The sequence below is a fragment of the Azolla caroliniana genome, unplaced genomic scaffold (assembly GCF_043228905.1).
Source record: "Azolla caroliniana isolate FFs.n. ecotype wild unplaced genomic scaffold, voAzoCaro1.0.p SCAF_4, whole genome shotgun sequence".
In the NCBI taxonomy this organism is placed as follows: Eukaryota; Viridiplantae; Streptophyta; class Polypodiopsida; order Salviniales; family Salviniaceae; genus Azolla; species Azolla caroliniana.
This window is the reverse complement of record NW_028230439.1, coordinates 6253089-6279664: the sequence shown is the minus strand read 5'-3', so window position 1 is coordinate 6279664 and position 26576 is coordinate 6253089. Positions and strand designations below refer to the sequence as shown.

Sequence of the window (26576 nt, the reverse complement as noted above, 5' to 3'; positions counted from 1 at the left end):
ACGGCTCCTATTTTGGTTGGACTCAGTCATTTAACTCTTCTTCTAATTGACTAAGGATTTCAAATTTGTTTGACATACATGGGCTATTAATAATATTAATACTATCAGACACTCCTAAGGGAAGAATTGATTCGGGTTTAGTACAAGCTACAATTTGATTTACCTGTCTTCTTGGCCTATGGGGACAGTTGATTGCGATATGCCCTCGTCCACCACAATAAAGACATAATCGATTTGCACATCATCGTTGCTTTTCTTCTTCCGATAACGGGCCACGTCGATGCATGGTGTCGATCTCCATCGGTGTCAGAGTATTTGCTTGAGATACGTCTCGTGCAAATGGTATAGCCGCGACTGAGGCGTATGTGGGCTCCAGCCTAGGGCGTGGTATTTGTAATTGACGTTCAGAACATCATTCGAAAAGGCGGTTGTCGCATTGGACCGCTCAACTTATTGCCTCTGTAAGAGACTTTGGTTCTTCGGGGAAGGTTAAGAGTAAATCTTTGACATGGTTTCACAGGCCGTAGCGAAACTGCTCCATTAATGCTTGATCATCCCAGGGGATATCTAAGGCGAGTAGACAGAAATCCGCCACGTAGGCAGAGGCTAGATGATCACCTTGATGCAATCATCAGATTTTGTTGATCACCATCTTGATGTTGTCGGTATCTCCAAAGTAGGCTTGAAACTCGCTAATAAAGTCTTCAAAGTTATTAAGCAAGGGCAATTGTTTTTCTAGAAGTGGAGGGAACCATGCCAAGGTTGAGCCGCTAAGCAACATGCCTATTAGGCCGATTCGGGATGCATCAGTGGGGTATCGGGAAGGATGCATTTGAATGACTAAGCGTACCTGATTAAGAAATCCCCTGAATTGTGATCATGTTCCATCGAATTTCATAGGAAGTCCAATTTTGGGCTCTTTATGAAATCCTTGGGGACTTGATCCTTCTTGTTGCAATGCTACAATGGTTGCTTCAAGTTGTTGTACAAGTAATGCTAACTCCCCATGTTGTTGTTGAAACTCCCCATGTTGTTGCTACGTTTGCTGTTTTTCTAGAACGATTTGTTGAGATCCCCTAACAATCGTTGGTTTTCTTGTTCCAAGGCAACAATTTTTTCTTTTAGACCCTATAGCTCGGAGAAAATGGATTGATATTCTTGGGCACTAACAGTAGCCATAGTATTGGAAAAAAGGGGTAAGCGGATGAGGGAAACCGAAAAGAAGACTAGAGGGCAAATTGGTTCAAACTGTCAGGAATAGTACTAAAGTAGAGAGAGAATTAGTACTGGAGAAGGGAAGTACTATTAGTACTAAGAGCACGGGACTACGTAAGACTCCCGAGAGAGAGAGACAGAAGAGGAGAGAGAGAGAGAGAGAGAGAGAGAGAGAGAGAGAGAGAGATGATGATGATAACAGATGATATATTATATGAAGAGTAAGTACAAAATCTCTATGAGGCTTAAGACTAGCGTTGAACTAATTTGGTTAAACATAATGCCTTGTGCCTCCTTTTATAGTGTTCTCAGGAGGAGTCTTAAAGCTTCTAGAATGTTCCAGAGAAATCTGGAATATACATTAATTTCCTATAATAAAACATAAATGAAAATAATATTTTACGTATTACGATAGATGGTATAATGGTCAAGAGCTTGACCCAAATAACATAAGGTCATGGGTTCAAGGCTTGCCAATATCATGACATACTCTGATGGTGATCCCCAAATTCTGAATGAGTCCAGTCGGTCGGATTGAGCTCGTGTCCGTCATTCATGACTAGAATGGCCACAATTCCCATTCTTGGAACTTTAGTTTATCACACGTTCTTCTGCTGATCACATTCACTCCGGTGTCATGAAGATTTTCGTCCATAGGCAGAAACCGGGGTGGAAAGGGCAAGTCGGTGGTGTGCAACATGTGCACACGTGTACTAGGAAAAGGTGTATAGAAATAAGAGGGGAAATTTTGTCCCACATTGTAAGGTTTCTCCCTCCTTGGGCTATAAAAGGAAGGGAGGGGTCACTTATGAAGGGTTGCCTATTTTGAGGGAGAGAGGGATAGCACTTAGGTCGAGGGTTTCCTATTCGGTTTTAGGGTTTCGGTTAGGGTTTTCTTCTTGGGTTTCCTTTAGGGTTTTACTATACTTCGCTACTTGCTTATTCTTCTAGGGTTTTTCTCATAGTCGTTTTGGTGCGGCCATCGCGGCCACCATTGTAAAGCGTTTATGTTTTCTTAAACTAACTTGTTGAGTATCTTGCCTCCGTCTATTCTATGTTATTGTGCTATTCTTTCTCTTCTCCTCTTGAGCTAAACTTCAATTTTGTGTCTTATTCCTTCTCCTCTACTCCCTCGTCCGAGACCCCCGTGGTGCCGCCTTATTCTACACACGCGCGCGTAGCAACGCGACATCTTTGGTGAACCCGACGTGAATAGGCAGCAAGGGAGAAAGAGGATGGAAGAGGAAGACATCATGGAAGCAATGGTGAGGATGGTGAAGGATTTTGCAAGGCAAAGAGAAAGACGGGACGAGGCATGCGAGTATGATCGACGCGAGTTCGGTCTATGGGTAGCATCGGCAAAGGCTCCTTAGAGCGCAATGAAAGCATTCCGAGAGTTCGAGCATCGTTTTGCTGAACTCTCAGACTGGGATCAAAGATCGGTGGGGGCGGACAAGGTCCTACTATTTTTAAAGTCGGTCGATGAAAAGGGGAAAATGGCCATTTTACCCGAACTCGAAGATGATGAAGGGGCATACAGCCTCACCGAGGATTGGAATGAGGTAGAGAGGATATGTCGACGACACGAGGAGATGCGATCGTCCGCAACACGGCCCGCAAGCGGCGGTGAAAGGAGGATGGTGAGTAACTACGCATCACTGCCGACGGAGGAAAGCTCCCCGTGGAACGGTTCAGTGGAGCTCGACATCGAAGCCTTGGTACGAGAGGCATGCGAGCTTGTGAAAGCGAAAATCAAAGCCGAAGGAGGGTTTATTATGGATTCGGGTCGGAGACGATCCGAGGATGTGGAGGAAGAAGCCTCCCTATGTGTGGATGATGGGGCCTATACAGAGGCCGGAAGAGCGTACGACGGCAACATGGGAGAGGGTGCGGAGCAATCGACCCTCTTGCCTTGCGGTGAAGGGACGGCCATGGAGGCCGGTAACTACGGATTCGGGACATGGCGGCCCAAAACATCAAGTGGGGAAGAGACAAGCGGAGGTGCCACGACCTTACACACACCGGTCCTAGAGGCTCCGACGGTCGGCCCGAGTGCCGGCGTGAGACCTAGAGTGACGGGTGGCGGCGGCGGCAAGGCGGGCAACCGAGACGAAGACATGGAAGAGATGGTGCCAAGCGTAACCGAGGCTTGCATGATCGAAGGCGGGGTAGTCGCGGACAATGACGTCCGGACGGAGGCAACTACAGACACAACGAGCGGTGGTGCCGGGTCCTTACCCACACCGGTCCTAGAGGCTCCAGCGGCCGGCCCGAGTGCCGGCATGAGTCCTAGAACGACGGGCAGTGGCGGCGGCAAGGTGGGCAACCGAGACGACGATGAGGACAAGGAGGTCGCAAGCATAACCGAGGCTTGCTTAACCGGGGACGAGATAGCCACGGACCACGGCGTCCGAACGAAGGTGGCTACAAACATGACATTGGCGAGTGATGGTACCGAGACTTTTCCCACGCCTATTCTAGAGACTTCGGCGGTCGGCCCCGAGAGCCCACGTGAGACCAGAGAGACGGAAGGTGGCGACGGCAAAGCGGGCGACCGAAACGACGACGAGGAAGGTCATAGCGGACGGAGGAAAGACCCCTCGACACCGAGACCGGAGACCACGGCAGTTGCGCTCAAATGCCAACATAAGACCGGAGAGAAGGGCGGTGGCCATGAGGAGGCGTGGCCTGGAGCGAACATGCACGAAGATGAGGATGCGAGTCTCGGAACAGGCATACACAAGAGGACCGACGGAGAGGTCGGGAGCGACAAAGAGGAGAGAGTCGAGAACAGACCCGACCAGAAGATGAACCGGTCGATAATCCGACACGACCGGAAGACGACGCGGAAGAAGATTGGAGCAGGGTCCGGTCAACCAGGCCCGAACCGAAGAAGAGCCGGCAAGGCCGGATTTGTTCAGACAAACATGTACCGGCCGGTTATGATTACGGAAGGGAGCCGACCAAACCGGAACTCGATCAGCCGAGACCGATCCGGGCGAAGGCTAAGTCAGCATGATTGGAGGTCGGGGCGAACGAGCCACAACACCCGGTGGGAGCCGGTGAGCGCGAGAGGGAGGCCAAGCAGGCATGATGACTACGGTTCCGTGGAAGACCGAAAACGAGTGGGACCCTCCCCACCTATTCTAGAGACTTTGGCGGTTGCGGATCAACATAAGACCGGAGAGACGGCAGGTGGCGGCGAGGAGTCAGAGACCGGAACGGACAAGGCTACCGGAACGGGTACCCGGTGCGTGAAGACGGATGAGCACAGCCAAGAGGGCCAAACGGAGACGGAAGGGTCTCTGACGAGAAAGGAAGAAGAGGCCGACGCAGAGGTCGGGACTACGGCGGAAGAAGCGTGTAACACGAAGCATGCATTACGGCATAAAACGGAGCATGCACTACGGCCGGCGAAGGGCCAAGAAGCAAGCATGCAGCCGGAAGAGCGGCAACAAGTGACCGGCAACGGCGGACCGGTCGAGCCTTTGAGAGGCAAGCACGCTGCAAGAGACGGAGCGGTGAGTTTCCGAGATCGGCGGATGAACGACGAAAGCGGAGGATGGTGCGCGGAGAGCAAAGATTTATGCATCGGGGAGAGACAAAGCGGCGTCCCGAAGGACGTGTGGGGCCAGGCGGACCAAGAGGGTGTACCTCGGGGCGAAGCGGCAACATCGGAGGTTGTGGAGGACACCGAAGATGAGAGCACCGACACGGATGTCGGGGAAGCAACGTACCTTTTCGAAAGGGTACGCAGAGCGGAGCGGATTGCGAGACGTGCGATGTGGCCGCATAAGGGCTGAACGACAAGCACGAGGATGATCGATGACGAAGTTCGGCGTGTGGCAATGCCGAGTCGAGGAAGCGGCTGAGGCAAGACAAGCGTGGACGAAGAGCACACGGTGCAATTTTCGGCAAACAGTCGGGAAGAACGAGGATTCGATCCAAGGTCGCGCGTGGAGAATGAAGGAAGACAAAGAGAGGTGTGCGAAGACTGGGTCTGGCGAACCGGGCGGAGACAGTGGTTCGGCAAACTCCATCGAGTATGGTGGATCGGATGGAGCCGACGGTTCGAGAGCATACGATGGATATGGCGGACCGGGAGGCTACGGTGGTCGATGTGGGACGGATGCGCTTGCTTGAAGTGGAAGACAAAGTCGGGCAAAGTTGACAAAGACGCTAACGACTCGGTTGACCGCCATGGCCGAAGATCTCACCTATTTCCCCTTCTTGGCACATACCGGTGGATGTGCGGTTTGGTGGGGGCAGATGTCGTGAAGATTTTCGTCCATAGGCGGAAACCAGGGTGGAAAGGGCAAGTCGGTGGTGTGCAACATGTGCACACGTGTACTAGGAAAAGGTGTATAGAAATAAGAGGGGAAATTTTGTCCCACATTGTAAGGTCTCTCCCTCCTTGGGCTATAAAAGGAAGGGAGAGGTCACTTATGAAGGGTTGCCTATTTTGAGGGAGAGAGGCATAGCACTTAGGTCGAGGGTTTCCTATTCGGTTTTAGGGTTTCGGTTAGGGTTTTCTTCTTGGGTTTCCTTTAGGGTTTTACTATACTTTGCTACTTGCTTATTCTTCTAAGGTTTTTCTCATAGTCGTTTTGGTGCAGCCATGGCGGCCACCATTGTAAAGCGTTTATGTTTCCTTAAACTAGCTTGTTGAGTATCTTGCCTCCATCTATTCTATGTTATTGTGCTATTCTTTCTCTTCTCCTCTTGAGCTAAGCTTCCATTTTGTGTCTTATTCCTTCTCCTCTACTCCCTCGTCCGAGACCCCCATGGTCCCGCCTTATTCTACACGCACGTGCGTAGCAACGTGACACCGGATCCTCCATTGGTAATCGTGTCGGTTACTTCTTTTCCTTTGATTATTACGATCACCATCGAACTGTTTGCGTCGACCATAGCTAGTCCTTCACTCGTATTTGTAAAATACGTTGGTGTCGTTGTTGGTTTTGGTGGCACCAATGCTGATTTAAGACCTTCGGTGAAACAGGGCACTAATTGTAGTAATCAGCCAAGTGGCAATATGATTTGGCATTACATCAATGCCAGCCATGTTGGGTCCTCTTCTACTATGCCGGTTTCTTCATTCGACTACTTGGCCTTTTCATGTTGCATATTGCCGATATTCCGTTGATTAGCTTGTTGCACCCATTCCATGGCTACCCTCCGGACCACTTCCTATGCCTCCCATTCCGCGGTTTTCCCCTTCGACCAGGTCATGAATTGTTGTGCATTGGTGACTTTGGCTATAACAATATTTATCACCAGCATTTTTCCTTAATCTTGATTGGGCACTGGTTGTTGTAATGTCCTTCTTGTAAGCAATAATAGCAATATACTTTCTGGGGCCGACTCGATTCGCCTTTATCTTTGCCCGCCGATTGCATATCAAGAGCCATCTGATTGATTTCTTTTGGTCTTCGTTGCTCTGTATGTGCTACTGCTTTACTTGTGTTAGGCCCCCGGAGGTACTCTTTCTCCAAGTCCCGGCGCGTATTTCTCCGATTGTAATTCCCACGTCGGTGGTTCTAATTGCGGTGCTAGTTATGGTACCCCTGCCTATCCGAGTACCTTCGTTCGACTCCTCTTCTCCGGTCATAATCTGGAGAGTAGTCTCTATTGTATTGGTCATAGGGATACTCGTTCCTCCTTCGGTCATTGTACCGGAATCATTCCTCCGGTCTGTATCGGTGAACCCTCTCTCCAGAACTTCTCAAGGCTCTATTTGCCTTACCAAGGATGCTTGCTGATTCAATAGGTTATATTCGCATCAGTCCATGGTATATGCCCTTGAGTGGAACAACAAACATTGTGTCCACATGGTGCATTCCAGGGTGGAATGGTCGGGGTTTAGGCACGTTGTACATTGGATTGCTTGACGGAATTGAAGGTCTTCCTCCCTGGGCAGTGCACATTGTAAGGCTCCCATCGTCATGTGATTTCCGTTCTGGGTCCAATCAATTACTTGATCGATAGTACTGGTGCTTAAATCCAAAACCGCCAAAGTAGTCCAGAGTGGCTCTCGTAGAGCCGTCAGAAATATTTCTTTGACCCCGTCTTCCAGAGGTGCCCGCATCAATTGCATGTGAAGATTCTGAAATCTGATGATAAACTACGGTATTGTTTCATGTGCTTCTTGATATGTGGTGTAAAATCTTCCGATTAATTCCCTTTGTGCGACCTATCGGTGAAATAGTCGTAGGAACTTGTCCCACAAAGCTTGGAATGTCGCAAAGTCCCTGGGTTATGTTAGGAGTACCATCTCACGGCCTGTCAATCTAGGGATAGGCCAAATTCCAAAAAACATTATTATCTGCCTCGGGTTCCGACAAGCCACTAAGAGACATGGTTGGCTTCCCATGTCATCGGGAATGAGTGGACATGTGCCTCCGCCTCCGGCTCATCATTGTACTTTGGATAAGGGTATGGCATTGTATCTTCTTCTTCGACACGTTCTGGTGTCGGTATGATTTCCTATGCCAATGGTGTCGGCACCAGATTGGCTTCCTCTGTCGGAGGTTGTACAAGGATAACTTCTTCCGTCGGCGGTGTTAGAACCGGAATTACTTGTTCTGTCGGGGAAGTCGGTGCCGTAGTGTCCGACTCCGATGTTGGTGTTTGCTCGGACTCATCTTCCTCCGGCTCGTCGGGAGTATCGTGACTAGATCGATGATTAGAATGGGCGCTTCGCTCGTCGCTCGTGTCATTGTCCGATCCCGACTCAAATGCCAAAAAGGCATCTGAATTACCAATTCCTGTTGCTAAAGTCTGTAATATTGATTCAGCATCGACCAAACTAGTAAGGTTGTTGTTGTCGTCGGAATGGCGTTGGCTCCCTCTATGAATTGTTTGTTCTGCCAACCTCCACAGCTCTCTGGGAAATGACCGATATTGTCAGATTTCCTCTACTGCTTGCTAGTTGTTAAAACTGTGTTACTCTTGGGTTGAACTCGCTGCAAACACAAGGTATTCCATTCCGGAATACTTATCCAAAGGGGTGGTCGGAGATATGGATTATGATTCTTCAATCATACACTTATAAATATACGATTATTTTACAGATTGCCTTATAGACACATACAACGTATCCGGCACCCAATTACACGCTTAAGATCACAATATATAGCACAAATGGCAAGTACACAAGATAGACAACAAGATAAACAATCAACCATATTACTCCCATTATTTTCATACTTCATACATCAGACTGAACCCTTTATATAGGCATCTAGTAAGATTACAAAACGGTGCCTCATCCGGCTACCCGATTACAAAATGGTGCGGATCCGGATCGGTAGCTTCCTTAATACTATTTATCAATATTATATATTATATATTATATATCTTTGGCTTTATCCTCCAATTTCCGCCTCTGCCTCCGGATCATACTCTTCCTCGCCCAACATCACGTATTGAAACAATGCTAAAAATCTGGAGAAACACTTTTCCATCCAGAGCTTGGGACAAGGAGCGCGTACAATTTATAGTTCGAGAATCAAAGTTTGAAAGCCCAAGATACAACCTCTGAAAAGATCATGCTAGGTTTAAGATTGTTAAGAACAAAAATGTAATTATATCAAGGGGGGAGGTCGAGATAAAATAAGGACGATTTTGTAATTTTATAATGGGAAAAGTACTAGGATACCCCTGGAAGTTCATCTATTTACCAGAATGCCCCTGGAAGTTCCAAATTTACCAAACTACCCCTATGTCCAAAAAATTACACTTTATATAGTAATTATACACTCAAATCTTTGGTAAATAGGGCTAGTTTGGGTCCATTTCTTCCATCTTTGGTAAATAGGGCTTGTAGATTTGAGTGTATATTACTTTATAAAGTGTAATTTTTTGGACATAGGGGTAGTTTGGTAAATTTGGAACTTCCAGGGGCATTTTGGTAAATAGACGAACTTCTAGGGGTATCCTGGTACTTTTCCCTTTTATAATTGAATTAAAAATTAAAAATTAAAAAGAAAAGCAACTGCCCTTGTGAGAGGCAGTGAACAAACCACCTCAAGTAGGGTGGCAAAGGCGGTTGTCCCACAATAAAAACCCCTCTCCCATGATGGGTGAAGGCATGGAATAGAAAGCAAAGGAAGGAGCTCACAAGGCTGAAGAAGGCTTGCCATCAAGAAGGTCACTCAAGTATGTGATACATGTATATAGCCTGCACAAAAAATACAAAAAATAGATCAACAAAAAGGAAATACCGAAGTTCTTTTTTTAACAACTTTTTGAATCAACCCTCAAACAACACATCAATAGATCACCATGAGAAAGAAACAATTTTTTTTTTAAAAACAATTGAAAGCCTCCCTAATACCAAATGTTAGAGATATATTCTAATGTAAGCATAAATAAGATAATAAAGAGACGGTGAAAGAAAGAAGAGTGTTAATCCACCCAACCACCCTCAAGCAAAGGGATCGACACATACCCTAGCCTTGAACAACATCCTATACCATTGTTATGGCGTCAAGTTGTATCTGATAATGGCACATGCTCCCAGAAGAGTTTGATCACCACGAGATCACAATCTCAATGTAGTCAAATGATGGGTCTAATGAGGATAGGTAGACATTATTTTTATAGCGAGACCCAAGGCCCCAATGCAAGTTCTAAGAAAAAACAAAGCAACAGACATAACCATAAGTATCCCATGGTAATTTTCCCGTAGTGATGGTTAATCAAGAGTGTCAAGAAGGGAGGATTACTTTTAATCCTAAGGATTGAGACAACCCATAAGGGCCAAGCAAATGGAAATAACAATATAAACATTTTTTCAAGAACGGGCAACAAATGCGATCAAGGTTCACCTTCTCCCAATAGATCATAATGCTAAATTATAGCAATGAAAAGAAGCATATGTCTTGAATGTCAAGATAATGGTAGAGACATGGGTTGATATTGCTCAGATTTATTAGGAACTAATACTGAATGTGAAAAGTGAGGTCCATTGTTTTATGCCCAAGTGGGACCAAGACAAAACCAACCATGCTAGGATTCCATTCCAAGATGCTACTTCCCCATTCCAATGGGATCCTCATCCAACCATGTATAAAATTTGAAAAAAGTAATAGAGGATAGAAAACATAGTTCAATACGATACATGTATTTACATATTTGTAATAGAATCAAACAAAGATTTGTCCAAATTTAAGAATGTTTACAAAATGTTTCAAAGTGTATATATATAATTTGTACTCAAAGTGATTATTATAATTTGATGGAAGGAAATCAAGGACATGTCAAGACAAAATTTGGTGCCAATTAGCAAGAAGGCGAGAGGGTTGTCGTGGATGATGCTTGATGGAATTTGGTGTCATGGGATGGAGTGAAGAAGAGTTTAGGTTTCATATTAGGGAGTGCAAAAAACAGGATAATCTTCTAGTTGTTGTCATGTAGTTATTGTCTTATACAGCTTATTAATGATGAGAGGATGAGTGGCGAGGGTGTGGGGGCTGAAGCAAATATATGAGGGGATGAAGAAACTTTATATTTTATATGTGTAGTCATGGAAGTTTTTATAGTTGGTAAGGATGAATGATAGTGTTGACGGGGGATTGAAGCGCATGTTTAGGAGGGGATACACACAATACATTTATGCTATTGTTGTTTATACAAGTTTTAGGAGCTGCACGAATAGATGGGTGACGTAGAAATGAAGCACATTGTTGATGTGCAAAATGAAGAGATTAGGAGGAGTATCACAACAGGTTCAAAATGGTATAAATTGAGATAGGTGATGTGGTATTGAAGCAATTTGTCAGTGAGAATGGTGGTGGTATGGGCTGAAGCAAGGTTTGATGTGAGAGCATGTTTTAATTTCATGGTGATGATTGATGATGGCGGTAAGAATTGAAGCATGTGTCCCGTTTTGTTGTTGTTTGTTTGACAGGACCTTGATGGTAATCGGTTAATAGGTGAGATGTTGGATGGGACTGAATGAAGCAGTTTTTTCTATGATAAGGATGAGTGAAGACGATGGGGGGGTCGAAGCCGATTATGATGAGTGGGTGAGGAAACTTGTAAACTGTTTTTGTGTTGTTAATACAGGTTTTGTGTGGACATTGGCAAGATGCTAGTTGACGAGTTGGCTGATGTGGACTGAAGGAAGAATTTTTATGAGATAAGGATGAGTGAAGATGGTGGTGGGGTTGAAGTTGAATAGCATGAGTGAGTGAGGAAATTTTTATACTGGGTTCTGTTGATTATGCAGGATTTTAGTGGACTTTGGCAAGATGTTGCAACATGTTAATCGTCGAGATGGCTGAAGTGGACTGTATGAAGCATTTTTCTTGTTATGAGGATGAGTGAAGATTGTGGTGCCATCGAAGCATACTATAGAGAGTGGGTGAGGAAAACTTTAGATTAACTGCTTGTGTTAATACAGAATGTTTATGGACAGTGCCAACTTATCAAACAATTATGTGGGTTAAAATAAGACAAAGGCTTCACACACTTATAACACTGGACAATGGAAGTACGCAAGCCACAATCTTTAAACCAGGGGGACATATAGTTTGCATTCAGTATGGAGGCCTTGACAATCTTCTCGAGGCATCAAACAAAGAGAAAAACAGAGGGTATTGGGATCTTGAATGGAACATCCCTTGAGGACTCTTGATCACCCGGAACGGGTGAAAGAAGATGGCTATTTACAGCCTGCAACATGTTATGGAGATTGAAGGTTCTTGATTGCATAACAAAAGGGTATAGATTGCATTTTACCTCGTTTGGTAGACCTTTGTGGAAGCTTTTTATAGAACAATTTTCAAATTGATTGTTTACTTTACTCTATGCTGGAGTCAAAACTTTTCATCAAAACTTTTGTTTTTTCAACTAGCATCTTATAAAGATGTTTTGGGGAAATTTTTGTATGTTGTTATGACTTTTCTAAATACTAATGGAAGTATACTTTCTTTTGAAAAAAAAAAAAAAAAGTGATTATTATGTGCTTTGTGTAACTCATATGTCAATCAATATATTGTTTGGTCTATATGTATATGATTATTGTGGTAGCACTTGTTATTGAAATCACACATTGTATAACTATCGTAGTATCTTAATATTATCCAAGAGCACAACCCATAGACACTAAGTCTACGCCCCCTATGGCTAGGTTCCAATGAACTACATGCAACACATTGAGTGGCTAGCTAAGAGATGCAAGCACGGTCTTCATGTAGAATGTCACTCAAGGTGAAGCCCTTACTATCCCACCAAATGTATCATGTTTGAAACTCGTCACATCAATCCGAGAAGGGCCATTAACTTTTTCTCAATGACAAAAAATACTTTATGTGGTTTTCTATTGGTTTTTCTTGATTGAATACATCAATTTATCTTTAATTTCATAAGATACTCAAGGTTATCACTTAGTTGACAAGTTGTCAAAAACAAAGTGCATTTATTTTTGTGGGCATCATGAGATTGTTCAACACATGAGAGCCTCTTGTGTAACATTTGCATCATTGTGGTGACCTAATGTTTGGCAATGCTCATGTGAGCATCTATTGATAATAAATATTGTATAATATTATACCAACGAAATTGTAAAGGATTGTGGATGTAGGTCATTTTATATTATACCAAAGGCATGGGCTCAATCTTATACATACCAAAGAAATAGTGAAGGAGATAGGCTCTAGACCCAAAGCATCGATAGTGACATGTCCCACCAATAGGATTGGTCCAATCTATGAAGAAGAAAAAAGGAAAAGAAGAAAGAGAGAGGAACTCTCCTTGATGTAAGTCATGTATACAAATGAGGATTTGTGTGTGTGCGTGCAGAAGTATTCCTTGGTGCTAACATTTCTATTTCCCTTGTAACATCATGTAGACTATACAAAGGTCATTACTATTATAATAACTAAATGAAATATTCCACCAAAAGTGAGCAATAATCATCAAGCATTGTTTTTATTTGGAAGTATGTCAAGAGGGTTTGATCGCGTACTCATCATAACTTGTTAAAAGTATCTAAACCAAAACCAAATGTACATTTATGTGCATGGGAAATTATGTCTTTTCAAAGTAAAAGCACAAGATTCAATTCGTAAAAGTTGGTTCCATGATACTTGAAGCAATTCCAATTATTGGTTTGAGGGGGATAATATATTTGATATAGAATGAAGCATAAAGTCAAGCTTCTAAATGTAGGCGCAAATCCATACCGAAGGTCTTGTTAAAAGTATCTAAACCATAACCAAATGTACATTTATGTGCATGGGAAATAGTCTTTTCAAAGTAAAAGCGCAAGATTCAATTCGTAAAAGTTGGTTCCATTATACTTGAACCAATTCCAAATATTGGTTTGAGGGCGATATTATATTTGATATGGAACGAAGCATAAAGTCAAGCTTCTAAATGCAGGCGCAAATCCATACCTAAGGTTTTATTATTTCCAAAAAATGCAGCAAATTATATGGAATCTCTACTATATAGCGGTCAAGCATGAGGTTCCTAGCAAGCATAACAGAATAGTCAACAACAACTTTGCTTAATTGTTTTCATGTACCTTTGTCATAATTATATTTTCAGTCAAGACTTAAGTGGCTTATTTTTTCAATAATTATCTTGGACTCGACATAAGCCCAACAAGTATGTGTATAATTAAAGTTTGCTAAATGCTTAGTGATATAGAAAATTTGTGTTTAAGATACTATATTTGTGCTTTGACTTTTCTAGGTCAAAATAGCATCGATCAAACAAGAATAAATAAAAATATGGTATTGAATGGAATAGCTTTGACATTTTCTTGAACTTTTTAAATGGCGCTTGCGAAATTCAATGGATTTATTGAAAAGTCCTCCAATAAATATTAGAAAATAGTTAAGGCCATATACCAAAGCTTAGGAATAACACTAGTACAATCGCATTGGATGTATCTGAACATGTACAAATGTGTGTATGTCTAGGGATATTATGCATCATCCTTGTGATTTAATTTGATGCATATTTTAACCTATGCCAACCCATCAAGAACCTCAGTTATTTAACATAAACACATCAATTACATTAAGATTCAAGAAATGTTGAGTACCCTTGCTAATTATGCAATAATTTGCTCCTTCATATGGTAGTCAACATGATAATAAACAATCGTAGACCCTTATAACAATTTGTTGCATTTCATACCTGACTTGTCAAATAGATCATTGATTGAATTCTAGTAAGAACTTGCAAATGGTCCGTACAAGCTCGATGATTTTGAAAAGTCTTCTAGTTCACTCTCAAAATTTGACAAAGAATTCCTTTCAGAATATTTGCAAAGAAAAATTAATGACATGATAGAAGCCATCTCATTGATTTGTACGAATAGTGAAACTGAATTGAAGTCATTAAGTTGGTGGTTTGTCAAACCCTGATACATCTACTCCCTATTGGAGTACCTAGGAGGTGTGGTGAACATTGATACCCCTATGGTCATTACGCGTTCTTGTCTCCAAAAAGTTAAACTTTTAAGAGTGTGATTTCATTAAGAAGCAATGGACGTGGAATATTAGGTTCTCTTAAAGTGCATAACATTCATAGTAGTACTTGCATTAATAAACAAAAAAGAGTCTTTTTGAGCGACAAGGGATGATTCAGCTAGATAGCCAATGCAATATAACTCAAATATGGAATACCATTTTGTTAGATTAGGACAAAACACATTGGCTCATAAGACAAGGTCTAGTAAAGATTTCTACGTCATTATCAAACAAATAAAAAATCGCAAAGTAAGTTTCATGGAGATTTGCTTGAGCATGCTCTCAATTTGTGTCAATGTACACACAATAAAAAGAGAACTCATGTAGCCAACAAGATTATATGAAAAGGAAAATGGCCAAGAGGGATTATCACTAAGAAGACCCTATTTATAAGAAACATATTTTTGAAAATATTTTATAGTTTATTTTTATGTATATTGATTTCTTTTTATGTATTAATAAAAATTGTCAAGAACCCATGGTCTATATAAATAAGACTATGGGGGTTTGTGGTGGTCCAAGGAGTGCCACCTTGAAATACCTTCATCATTTCTCTGCAACCATCCTTGTAGTATCAAGCCAAGTGCAAAAGTTTTTAAGCAAATTTCCGACCAAACATTTGCATTACATCAAATTTCTTATTGGTTTTCATCAATCACTTTTTATCACTAGATTTTTTATCAAGTCTTTTGGTTTCCAACAACATGCCAGGACCCGACTTGACGACCGGCCCCTTGATTAATAGCTCTACCGATGCAATCCTTGCCAATTTCAACCAAGAGACTTGTAATGCCAAAGAAATCCAAGCGGAAGTTTTGCATGAGATTCTCGAGCGCAATGCCAACACCGAGTATCTCCGACAGTTCGGCCTTGAAGGCCACTTGGGTGTGGACGCACTCTACAAATTGCCCCTTGTTACCCATTCCGACCTTAAGCCTTATTTTGATCGTATTGCTGATGGTGATCGCTCCTCTATTCTCACCACCGACCCGATCCATACCCTATCCCTAAGGTACAAACTTAAATTGTATTGTATAATATAGTGATTGTATTCGATACCATTGAGTTTATAATCAGATCATAATAATTATAATAATAGTTGGTGCTAATAATTCATTCATATTTAATTATGCTCATCAAATAATTGATGTGATATTAATCATTAAGAATCTTATAGTTAATTAATATTTAAATTTGAGAATCTCACACTTAATGATGATGTTAATTCACTTTATTCACATCATTAAGAATTTCACACTTAGCAATGATGTTAATCCACATTATATTGATCATTATATCACTTGTTTGAATGTTAACTAAGAAGCTCATATAATCAACTCATCAAATGGTAATCTATTCATGATTTGTCAAATAATAATTACTCGTTAATTCTAAATCTGTATTCTAATTACTGTTGCATATTTATATGGCTCACCAGCTCAGGGACAACATCAGATGGGCAGCAGAAGTATTTGCTGTTGTACAAAGAGATTCTTGACGCATCATTAAAACTCGCAAGGATCTCGGGCGCTTTCCGAACAAAGTATAATTTTATAGAATAAAATATTATTAATGTAATTATTAACATAATCTAATTAGTTTAATAACTTTTCAGTGCAGCATAGGTAGGTAACAGATTAATACAGGTATTTATTCACAAGAAAAACTAAACCTCATTTTCTTGGAGGCTCACAATGCTAGATTAGTTAGATTAACATTGGAAGGTAGTAACATTGTTGAGGAAAAATGGAGTCTTTTAGGTTCCAAATGGGACCATATGGTCTAGAATTTCTTAGCAGCACATACATATCCTCTGAATATGTTAGCTGATCATGTGTAATTGTTATCACAGGGCATTTCAGATCCGGTCAGGAAAGAAGGTCTTGGATTTAGTGTTTTCCGGGCAGCTCTCGGTGACGAAAGGCGGCCTGAAATTGGGTACCGCGACCACTCACCTCTTCCGGAGCGAGGCATTCAAACTCAAATACAAATCGGCCGACGTGAGAACATGCTCACCACAAGCGGTGATTCGCACGGCAGAGAACTGGCAAGCCATGTACTGCCACCTCCTCTCTGGACTTGTGTTCAGGGACGACATCGAATTCATTCACTCTACCTTCGCCTACACTGTCATCGAAGGCTTCAAGACATTACAAAAGGAATGGCGGAGCCTCTGCGAAGACATACGCACAGGAAAGCTCAATGCATTTGTTCGAGAGCAAGAACTCAGAGATGCGATGGCTGATCACGTGCTCACAGCACCGCGTCCCGAGCTAGCCGACGATATTGCCAATATCTGTGGTGAGCTAGCTGATGACTGGAGTGGAGCCATACCACAGATCTGGCCCAATTGCAAGTATATATTGTCCATCATGACCGGATCCATGTTACCATATCTCAAGAAGCTCCAATATTACGCAGGTAAGATAGCAAGTTCATGAAAATAAATATTCTTTCTTTTAATACATAACCTAATAAGGCCTGCGAAGTTTGCACATCGCTGGTATATACACACGTATATACAACTATTGATCACAATATTTTGTGTTTATTTATTACATCACTAATCTAATTACTTTCTTAATAAAGTTGTGCAAACCATCCAATACGCCTATTTATTTATGACACTCAAATCATGGAGACTCGATAATTAACCACTTGACATTAATCATGTCTTGCTTCAACAACATATTGCAGGCCATCTAAGACTGGTGACATCCGACTACGGAGCCACAGAGACTTGGGTGGGCGTGAACACCAACCCAATAACCACCCCTCACGAAACCACATTCACCATTGTCCCAACATTCGCTTACTTCGAATTTCTTCCTCTTAATAATCAACCCACAGATCAACAAGGCAACGAGGCTAGCCAGCTTGTTGGGATCGGGGACGTTGAAGTCGGCAAAGTGTATGAGGTCGTCATCACCACCTATGGAGGTAAAATTTGTATAATGATTTCAAAATTATTTTCCATGCAAAGAATTGGAATTAATTAGCTGACTATGGTTATGTATGCTGTTTCTAGGTTTGTATCGATATCGTCTTGGTGATGTAGTTCAGATAGCTGGCTTCTACAATCAGTGCCCGATGTTGTCGTACATTTGCCGGAAGAACGTGGTGCTCACCATCCACATCGACAAGACCACAGAGAAGGACCTTCAAATAGCTGTAGACAAAGGCTTGGCCAAGCTCCAAGAGCACAACCCCTCAGTTGAGCTCATAGACTTCACTAGCTATGCAAACCTCACCACAACCCCGGGCCACTATGTCATATTCTTGGAGCTCAACCACATCATACATGGAAACATGCTGGCCACACATGGTGTGGAAGATTCCATTCTCGGACTCCAAAATTGCGTTAATGCTATCGATCTCGCCTTCCAGGACCCTGGCTACTTTGGGTCTCGGAAAGTCCACACTATTGGGCCTCTGGAGCTCTGCATCCTCGAGTCTGATACCTTCCATCATCTTCTCAACCGATACCTCACACGTGGTACTGCCATGACTCAGTATAAAACCCCACGATGTGTTCCATCCAAGGAGCTTCATAACATCCTTCGTAGTAAAGTCTCTATCTCCATTTTCAGCACTGCCTACCGCAGCTAGAAACCATGGTTGAGGTTCTCCTTCTAGTCATAGTGTCCTGTTTTGTCAAACCACGTCAACTTATTAGTACACACTGTGAACCTTTGTAAATTGCAGATGGATTGGAGGTCTCTGCTAGTAACACAAGAGTCCTATAAAAACCAAGTTAACCAAAACAAATTTAGATCAATTTGAAGTCAGTCGACAAATGGTCATGGTCTAAAGACATCATCGCAATTATAACATTGGTGTAGACTCACATATTCATACTTATCAAAATGCACATGTCAATTAGAAACAGATGACCAGTGTTCTTAAAAGCAAATGCACAAACAACCTTGGAAAACATTCTCTAATGATATCAATGTATGAAAATATATAGTTTAAATGTGTATATACATGTACGCTTGACAATAAACATTCCCACCTCCCATATTCTGCCATTTAATTCTATTGAAAACCTTAAATCAAAAGCATATTTTCTCAACACATCTAGGGCCAAGCTTCACATTTTATTTTTTTCTAACAAGCACTCAATATATAGCCAAGAATCGATGGGGGATTCAACAGTCAAATGATGAAGACTTACGAAGGAAAACTTCAGCCATGCAGTTGAAGTATCCCGTGTGGCTATATAAATCAACCCATACAGACAAGTGTAGTGTTTCAGTATTGGTGTGAGACTGTAAATTCTCACGAATCAGATTTTCGCCCTCCTCTGATTAACCTGTATGGTTGCATGTACGCCAGACAACAAACATAACTACATTTGTTTCATAATAACCTTTGCAACCGTTTGTTTAGGAAGAGATCTGAAACCACATTTGGATTTAACCCAGCTGAGAAATTTCTATGCATGATTTTCCAAGGCACCATGTTCCACACTCTACACTGGTGGCTGTTCCAATATTTCTTGTACTGCTTTTTGGAGGGCACGACACTTGGCATATATGTCTCCCCAATGTAGTGGTAAGTACGCTGTCTTTTTTCAAAGCGCAAATGTAAGTTATAGTCTGGAGAGAAAGTATCATCATGCATCTGGCTAATCATTTTTAAGCCTTCATTCTCAAGCTTTATGTCTAGGTTGTATCCAGATATTATTGCATTACACACAAGATCCCCCACACTTTTGCTCAAATATTTCTTTGTACTTTCTAAACACACCCATATTTGCCATACCGAGCATGATTCATTTCCAATGATCAGTGCTTTCTGACCTTCTCATTCATGTTTTTACCCAATCTTGAGAGGATCTGAGCCTCTTAAAAGAAGGAAAGATATATTAACGTCTTTTAAGAGGCCAAAATGGCCTATAAGACCAAATAAGAGATTACATCTTAAGTGTTACCTTCATCTTGCAACAAAAAGCAAAAGAAGAAATCTTCAACTTTGTATTTCTCGACAAGCATTAGAAAGAGCCAAATTACGCGAGATCATATCGTGCATATCCAGCAAATGAGTGCAAGTTCCAAGCGACTAAATTTTGAAGTCGGAATTTTGTTCAAATATATATTTCTCATGCTTTTTGCCAAATTTACAACAATAAACAAAAACAAAAAAAAGATCCAAGAGACTAACGTTTTTGCAGTCGGAATGAGTCTGAATATGTTTTTTGTGCTTTTGCCAAGATCTCCTGCATTTCGAAATGTGCATTAAACACTGAGGTGGAAGCATGCTACCTCGTACTGTAGTCTATATACACGCACGCACATACATTGTAGGGCAACCTTCCGAGCATAAGCAGATATTTCTGTTCTTCGTCCATTAGGGATTCTAGCTTTAGATTGAGAACAGGAAAATGCGACTTACCTGTGGGAATCTGGCGAGCAAATCTGAAGATTGCCTCTTTCCTTTTCTTTCCTCTTTGGGACTCTGGGATGGAAGAAAAAACAAATATGTACAGAAAGGCCGCCGTTTTCAGGGCTCAAGTCCAAGCCCAAGCCCATAGATAAAGGATCTGTCCAAACCATCAATAACAATCGGCAACGGTTCGCTTTGAGAGGGTCCAAACCGAACCGTTTAAATTTTTTGAAACCTGAACCAAACCGCGAAACTGTTAAACCGAACCATTAAACTTTTTCAAACCGTTCAACCATTAAACTGTAAAAATCGCGGTTTCATGATTCAGTTTCGGTTTTCAACATAGGTCTAATTTTTAATTTTTAATTTTTAATTTTTTAAAATTTAAAATATTTCGTTATTTAAAATTTTTAAGATGTTCCTAAAATGTGAGAATAAGTTCTAAAAATCAAAAGATTGTTTCAAAATAATTTTTTTAAAAATAATAATAAATATTAAATATTAAACCGTTAAACCGTTTAAACCACGGTTTTTTACTGTTGAAACTGAACCGAACCGTTTTAAAAAACCCAAACTTGAACCAAACCAAACCAAACCGTTGAAACCAGTAAGCCGTTAAACCGCGGTTTCGCAGTTCAGTTCGGATCAAACCGAACCTTTGCCGATTGTTAACCATTAGGACCTTTGCAGGTGTGAAACTAATCTCTCACAGTGTCCGCAATCGGCACACAATGCCCATGATTCATACATAATTTGATCAATCTCATCTTTCGAAGTTTCACGTGTTTCTCGCTATGCACGGAACGAAGCCCGAGAGACGAAGTTTTTCTTGTGTACCTCCTCTACCCCCTGCCTGCCTTCCCGTGCTCCTGGTACACACCACCACATCAGAAGAGAGACCTCAACAATGGGTTTTTTCTCAATATGTTCAAAATGGTTCAAATGATGAGATGGAGATATTCTTCCAATTTTTACGTTATTGGGGTCTACAACACAATTGGAATATGTGTAATGCTTTCATGTTTGATAATAGACATGGGGTAAAAGCCTATATAAAGAACTTGAAAGGTATTCTCATGTGAATTTTTGGATGTTAGAGCATGTGGGGATGATCTCCTCAAATGCATATTCAGGTTTTTTAATAGCATTACAGGACGTCCCTCTCCCTACATAGGCATATATATGATAGGTAGAGGAGACTAAGAAGTGTTGTAACTAAGTGGATTTTACATACAATTAATATAATTGTGTGCTTTTACCAAAGAGAGAGAGAGTGTGTGTGTGGCTAAAAAAGTTGACGTGAAATGAGAGATCACAAAATAAAAAACGTAATAGTTGATACTAATGTCTATAAAATGCGAAGGGTTGGAACTGCATGAAAACTGAAGCAATTTCCTCCCTACTACAAGCGTGAAAGTGTCTACATTACTCACAACATCAAAGTATCAACTTTGAATTGAAGAGACGTTGTTGTTGTACATGAAACATATGCTCTTTACACGAGACAAGATAGAGTGTAAAAAAGTCAATGAAAGACAAGACAACTTATGACTTGACATGCAATGTATGAAAACATCAAATAAGGTGTAGGGACTTGATATGTTGACATTAAACAATGTCAATACTCGAAGAAAACATTGAGAAGTGTTGTCATATTCTTTGTTTTCAAGATTTACATTACTCTCCCTTTTGTAACGTTTCTTTCTATTTACCATATTGATTCTTAACAAATTAAATCAAAACTATAACAACTTGCATTACATACGTACACATATTAAATTGCTCCAAAATAATATAGAGTGATTTGAAAAACACAAAATCGAGATACCATCGGGATTAAGATTTTAATGGAAATGAACATATCTCCAAAACTCATGTTACATTTGAGCAGTATCATAGGCAAAAAATCATTTTGAAGCACCATCAACAAAGTCATTTCCTTCGTCGCATTGTGAAAATATCCCAATGAAACACCAACATAATAGATTGGCCTTTTGCAGGGAAGATTCTTTACTATTTGTGTGAATAATTACTTGTGTGCAGGAAATCTAGGCTATTTGAGAGAAGCGAGCATTGTAGGAAGGTAAAGAGAGAAAGTGAGAGTGTAAAATGATAAGGTGGCGAATGATGAAGGTTGACTCATTCAATGGCACTCTTTTGTAAGACATGCATAGAAAGGTCTAAGCGTGATCAATAATATACAATATATATCGATATTATTGCTACATAAGAAAATGGTATCTCAATGTAACACCACTCTCACCTTTAGTTTTACAACCCCACCTAAAATTGAAAACAAAAGTACAAAAGTGCAAATTTCCTTCTTTATTTTTATTTTTTTTCAAAATGAAGCTACTTTCCAATTAGTTAGGAAGGATTATTACAAAGAGATTGTACAAGGAGGCTTATACATAGATCGGGGAATCTCCCTCCGATCAAATTCAAGAAAATGAGACTAGTTACATCACCTTTCGAACTGACTACTTAATGTAAGTACCTATAGCTAAAAACGACGCCCTTCAGTGATGCCTAGTACGAGACAACTCCTGGGGTCAACAACGAAGGGAGGGTGGTAAGTGAGACGGAAACAACCAACGTGGGGGCTAGTAGTTCCACCTCGGGCCACTTCCTCCTTGTGTCACCATAGGCGTGTTCTGCCATTTCTGCCAATTTCCTTCTTTATTAAACCTCACAAGTTGACCATGCACAATGACAACTATATTCTTTCATTTTGCAACATCATTTTGTTTAGGGTATACCTTCATTGAATTGTTTCTAATGTTGGTTTACCAATAGAACTATTCAGAAACACTCAAGATACTCCCCCCATCAAGGCAAAAATTGGATGGGTGTCATGCATGTCAAAGGCGATTTTGCCCATAAAAAACTTACACCCAACAATAATATTTGTCAAGTGACTTATAAGAGTTTAAATTTTCATTTTTATGTGAAAGGTACTTAAAATTTATACATGTTAAATGACATGCTAAAATTCTATTTTCCATGTCATATATGTATGTACTATGTATGATGTGTATAATAATATATTATATGCTTCTATATAACACACTTAAAATAATGTCATGTAATGATGTTATATATTCTCAAATCCTTATTCTTTAATTCTAAGTTGATTATTCTCTAGGCTCCTTACCAATGTTGGGCAAAGTCCTAGGAACAGTGTCAAGGTTCCGGTTGAATTGGGACTTTTGTCGATCACCATGAGAGACAATTGGAACTAATTCCGACCAGGTTTTCCACCTGGCCGAAATCTAGCCGGTTCATATTTTATGAGCCGACTATTTATATAGATTAGAAAAAGGTTTTGTATATGTATGTAAATTTTTCTTTTCCCCCTCTTTTTCCCTATTCTTCCTTCTTTTTTTTATTGTTCACGAATCACTGCTTTCCCTCTTCGTGCTGCTCGTTGCTCCCTATTTGTTCCATTCTTTCTTCTTCGCGTCACGTTCTTCCATTTTTTGCTACTCCTTCCTTGTTGCTTGCTCCTCCCTGTTTGGCTCCTTGCCACTTGCTCCTCCCTGCTTGCTCGTTGCCCATCGCTCCTCCTTGCTCACTTGTTGCTGATTGATCCTCTCTGCTTGCTCGTTGTCAATTGTGCCTCCCTGCTCGCTCATTGTTGATTGCTCCTCCCTGCTCCCCCGTTGCGGATTGCTCCTCCCTGCTTGCTCATTGTTGGTTGCTCCTCCCTACTCGCTCGTTGCCGATTTCTCATCCCTGCTCGCTCATTGCTGATTGCTCATCCCTGCCTACTTGTTGCCACTCTACCACTCTAGTACGTATGTTTGTCTTTCTTTGTTTATGAATTCTCTCTATTTTCTCTTTTTTTTTATTATCTATTTTCTCTGTTTTCAAAAAACATAACCATTTGAATAAGTTATGACACTCGAGAATAAGAGTAAATAGACTCTAAATGCTTCATATCCACGTGATTGAAAACTTACAAATGTAAAATAACTAAATGTTTGTTGCATTCCAAATTAACGATTTGCACTTAATTGTGTGCTTGCAATCACATTATTAAGGCCATCAAATTATTGCAAGTTTTATGTTTACATTGTGCAAAATGAGGAGGCTCCAGTAAATCTATTCTATGGTTGCCCTTAAAAAAATATTGAATTCGTATAATAGTCATGAAAACTTCTTCTTTTTTTCCAAAATGAAGCTACTTTCCCATTAGTTAGGAAGGATTATTACAAAGAGACTGTACAAGGAGGCTTAAACATAGATCGGGGAATCTCCCTCTGATCAAGTTCAAGAAAATGAGACTAGTTACATTGCCTTTCAGACTGACTACGTAAGTACTTGCAGCTCAAACGGTGCCCTGCAGTGATGGCTAGTATGAGACAACTCTTGGGGTCGACAGCAAAGGGAGGGTGGTAAGTGAGCCGGAAACAACCAACGTGGGGGCTGGTAGTTCCACCTCGGGCCACTTCCTCCTTGTGTCACCATAGGGGTGTTCCGCCATTTCTGTCAAAAGCGCAAACGGGCAGTACCCACGTTAGAGGAATGGCTGCAAACCTTGTCCAATTGCCCTCGTAGGCAGCTAATAAGCACAAACCATATGTCCATGATCACTTCCTCCGGGGGCCGCACCAGATCCTGGAAGACCTTTAGGCAACGCGCTTTCCATACATACCACAGGGTGAAACCTGTGATCAACATCCAAATGTCTGGGAACCTAGGGGATGCGGACTGCAAGCCTCTCTCAAATCGAATCTTGGCGATTTTGCCTCTCATGCATACGTAGCACCAACCATCCGCATTGAAGGCATCCATCCACCTATCAACAGAGTGATCAAGCCATGCCGCAACACTCCACGATGTTATTCCTTCCACTTCACATGCCGCAAGGAGGCGAGTCATTCTATCCCATACCTTTTGAGCGTGAGGGCAATCCCACAGACAATGCCTCAGAGTCTCAATAGGTGAATGGCAAAGTGGGCAGCCTAACGGGCCGCCACGTTTACCTAGCCATTCGCCAACGGGAACCACATTATGACCGATTTGCCACCAAATTTTTTTTATCTTTTTCGGCAAGTGGAGACGCCAAAGACCCTTCCAAAAGGTAATAAGCACCTCATCAGGGATGCCCAATGTACGCCAGCCATTGCGTAAGGGGCCGTCTAGCTGAAGTTGAAAAGTCCGACCTAGTTTAGTGTTGTACTCGAAGAAATGGCAAAATCTGCCATCATGTTTCCACTTGAAATCCCCTGGGTCCCATTCTAGTTCGACGAGGGGACGACAACCATATACCCTTAACTTCCAATGGGGTTCCACCTTAGCAACATCCGGGTTTGTCTTCCAGATGTTACCAACCTGCGCCACCACGTGGATTGGGTGCCAAGAGCCCCTACTCTGACTCTCCCCAAAAATCCTATCTCTTCCCGATCCGCTCACGCCCTTCAGCGCCTTAACCCTTCCAGCCTCATCAAAGAGACCGAACCAAGCATCTTCTCTCACCTCCCCCATCAGAACCCTATCAACTGCCTCAACTATCAATCTCCACATTTTCATGGCTCCCTTGAAGGGAGGGAATGGGACCTCTTGGGCTCCTCCTAAAGCCATCGTGTGTCTCCAATCATCTAAAGAGTGAAGCCCTGTTTGCGCCAGTTTTCCCCATGCTAGGCGCTTAAGTTGGCCTAACATCATGTTGTCACTTGTTCGCACCTGAGGGTTCCAAAATAATGGTTGTCTAGACCACTCGATTAGTGTCTCCGGCGTGTGCTTGACCAAATGATGTCGTACGTGACACCATGCCCGCAAGATGGAGTTCGTGACCCTCTCCTCCGGAAGACAAGCCATCTTGGGTGGGACTCCGCTTGTGCAACACCAATTCAAGGAGTCGAGCCAAGGCCTACCATACTTGGGAGTCCCTGCCTGCAACCTATTGCGAAGTAGAACCTTCCAACACCCCTTACTTGGCAGGAGGCAGCGAAACACCATTTTGGCTAGCAATGCTCGGCTCTGCATTAAGGGGTCTATGAGGCCAAGCCCCCCTTTGGCCCGCTTAAACATCTACAACATTGTTATTTGTCACGTTTGCTCATGATAAAATCGTGTCATTCGTGAAAGCACACAAATCACCTAATTGCAAGGAACAGGTGATAAAGTCATGTCAAGGTCCTCTAAGTTCCATCAACCATAAACCCTTCAAACGATGAGGAATTTACATTCATGCAAGGAGTATATGTTGGAGAATGCATTGAATGTTAAAATTTTCGCCAAATGTTAAAACAGTGTGCTTGTTTTTTTATTCTTTATTACACCAAGCTCTAAAAATGTATCAAGATTTTCTTATAAGTATTATGTTTGTCTTTTGAATATAAATCAATATAATTGTCACGACTCACAACATAATATCTAAATTTGTATCTAGATTCTAGATAGATATACACCGACATATGTACATAGATATATTTCACGCGGATACTTAATTATAAAACAAAGAATGTCTATTTCTCT

General features: G+C 41.6%; 1 protein-coding gene across 1 annotated transcript; it reads left to right on the top strand.

Annotated features, from left to right (window-relative positions):
* Nucleotides 1-15219: 15219 nt before the first annotated feature.
* Nucleotides 15220-18741, top strand: LOC147864968 (jasmonoyl--L-amino acid synthetase JAR4-like). Its single transcript, XM_087317645.1, has 5 exons — nt 15220-15717; nt 16144-16248; nt 16558-17126; nt 17403-17645; nt 17734-18741. The coding sequence occupies exons 1-5, from the start codon at nt 15410-15412 to the stop codon at nt 18312-18314; spliced, it is 1806 nt and encodes a 601-aa protein (XP_087173771.1). The 5' UTR covers nt 15220-15409; the 3' UTR covers nt 18315-18741.
* The last annotated feature ends 7835 nt before the right edge of the window (nt 18742-26576 follow it).

Coding starts and splice junctions, on each gene's coding strand:
- LOC147864968 (XM_087317645.1), top strand. CDS start 15,410: ATGCCAGGACCCGACTTGACGACCGGCCCCTTGATTAATAGCTCTACC. Junction 16,249..16,557: donor TCGGGCGCTTTCCGAACAAA/GTATAATTTTAT, acceptor TTGTTATCACAG/GGCATTTCAGATCCGGTCAG. Junction 17,646..17,733: donor CGTCATCACCACCTATGGAG/GTAAAATTTGTA, acceptor TGCTGTTTCTAG/GTTTGTATCGATATCGTCTT.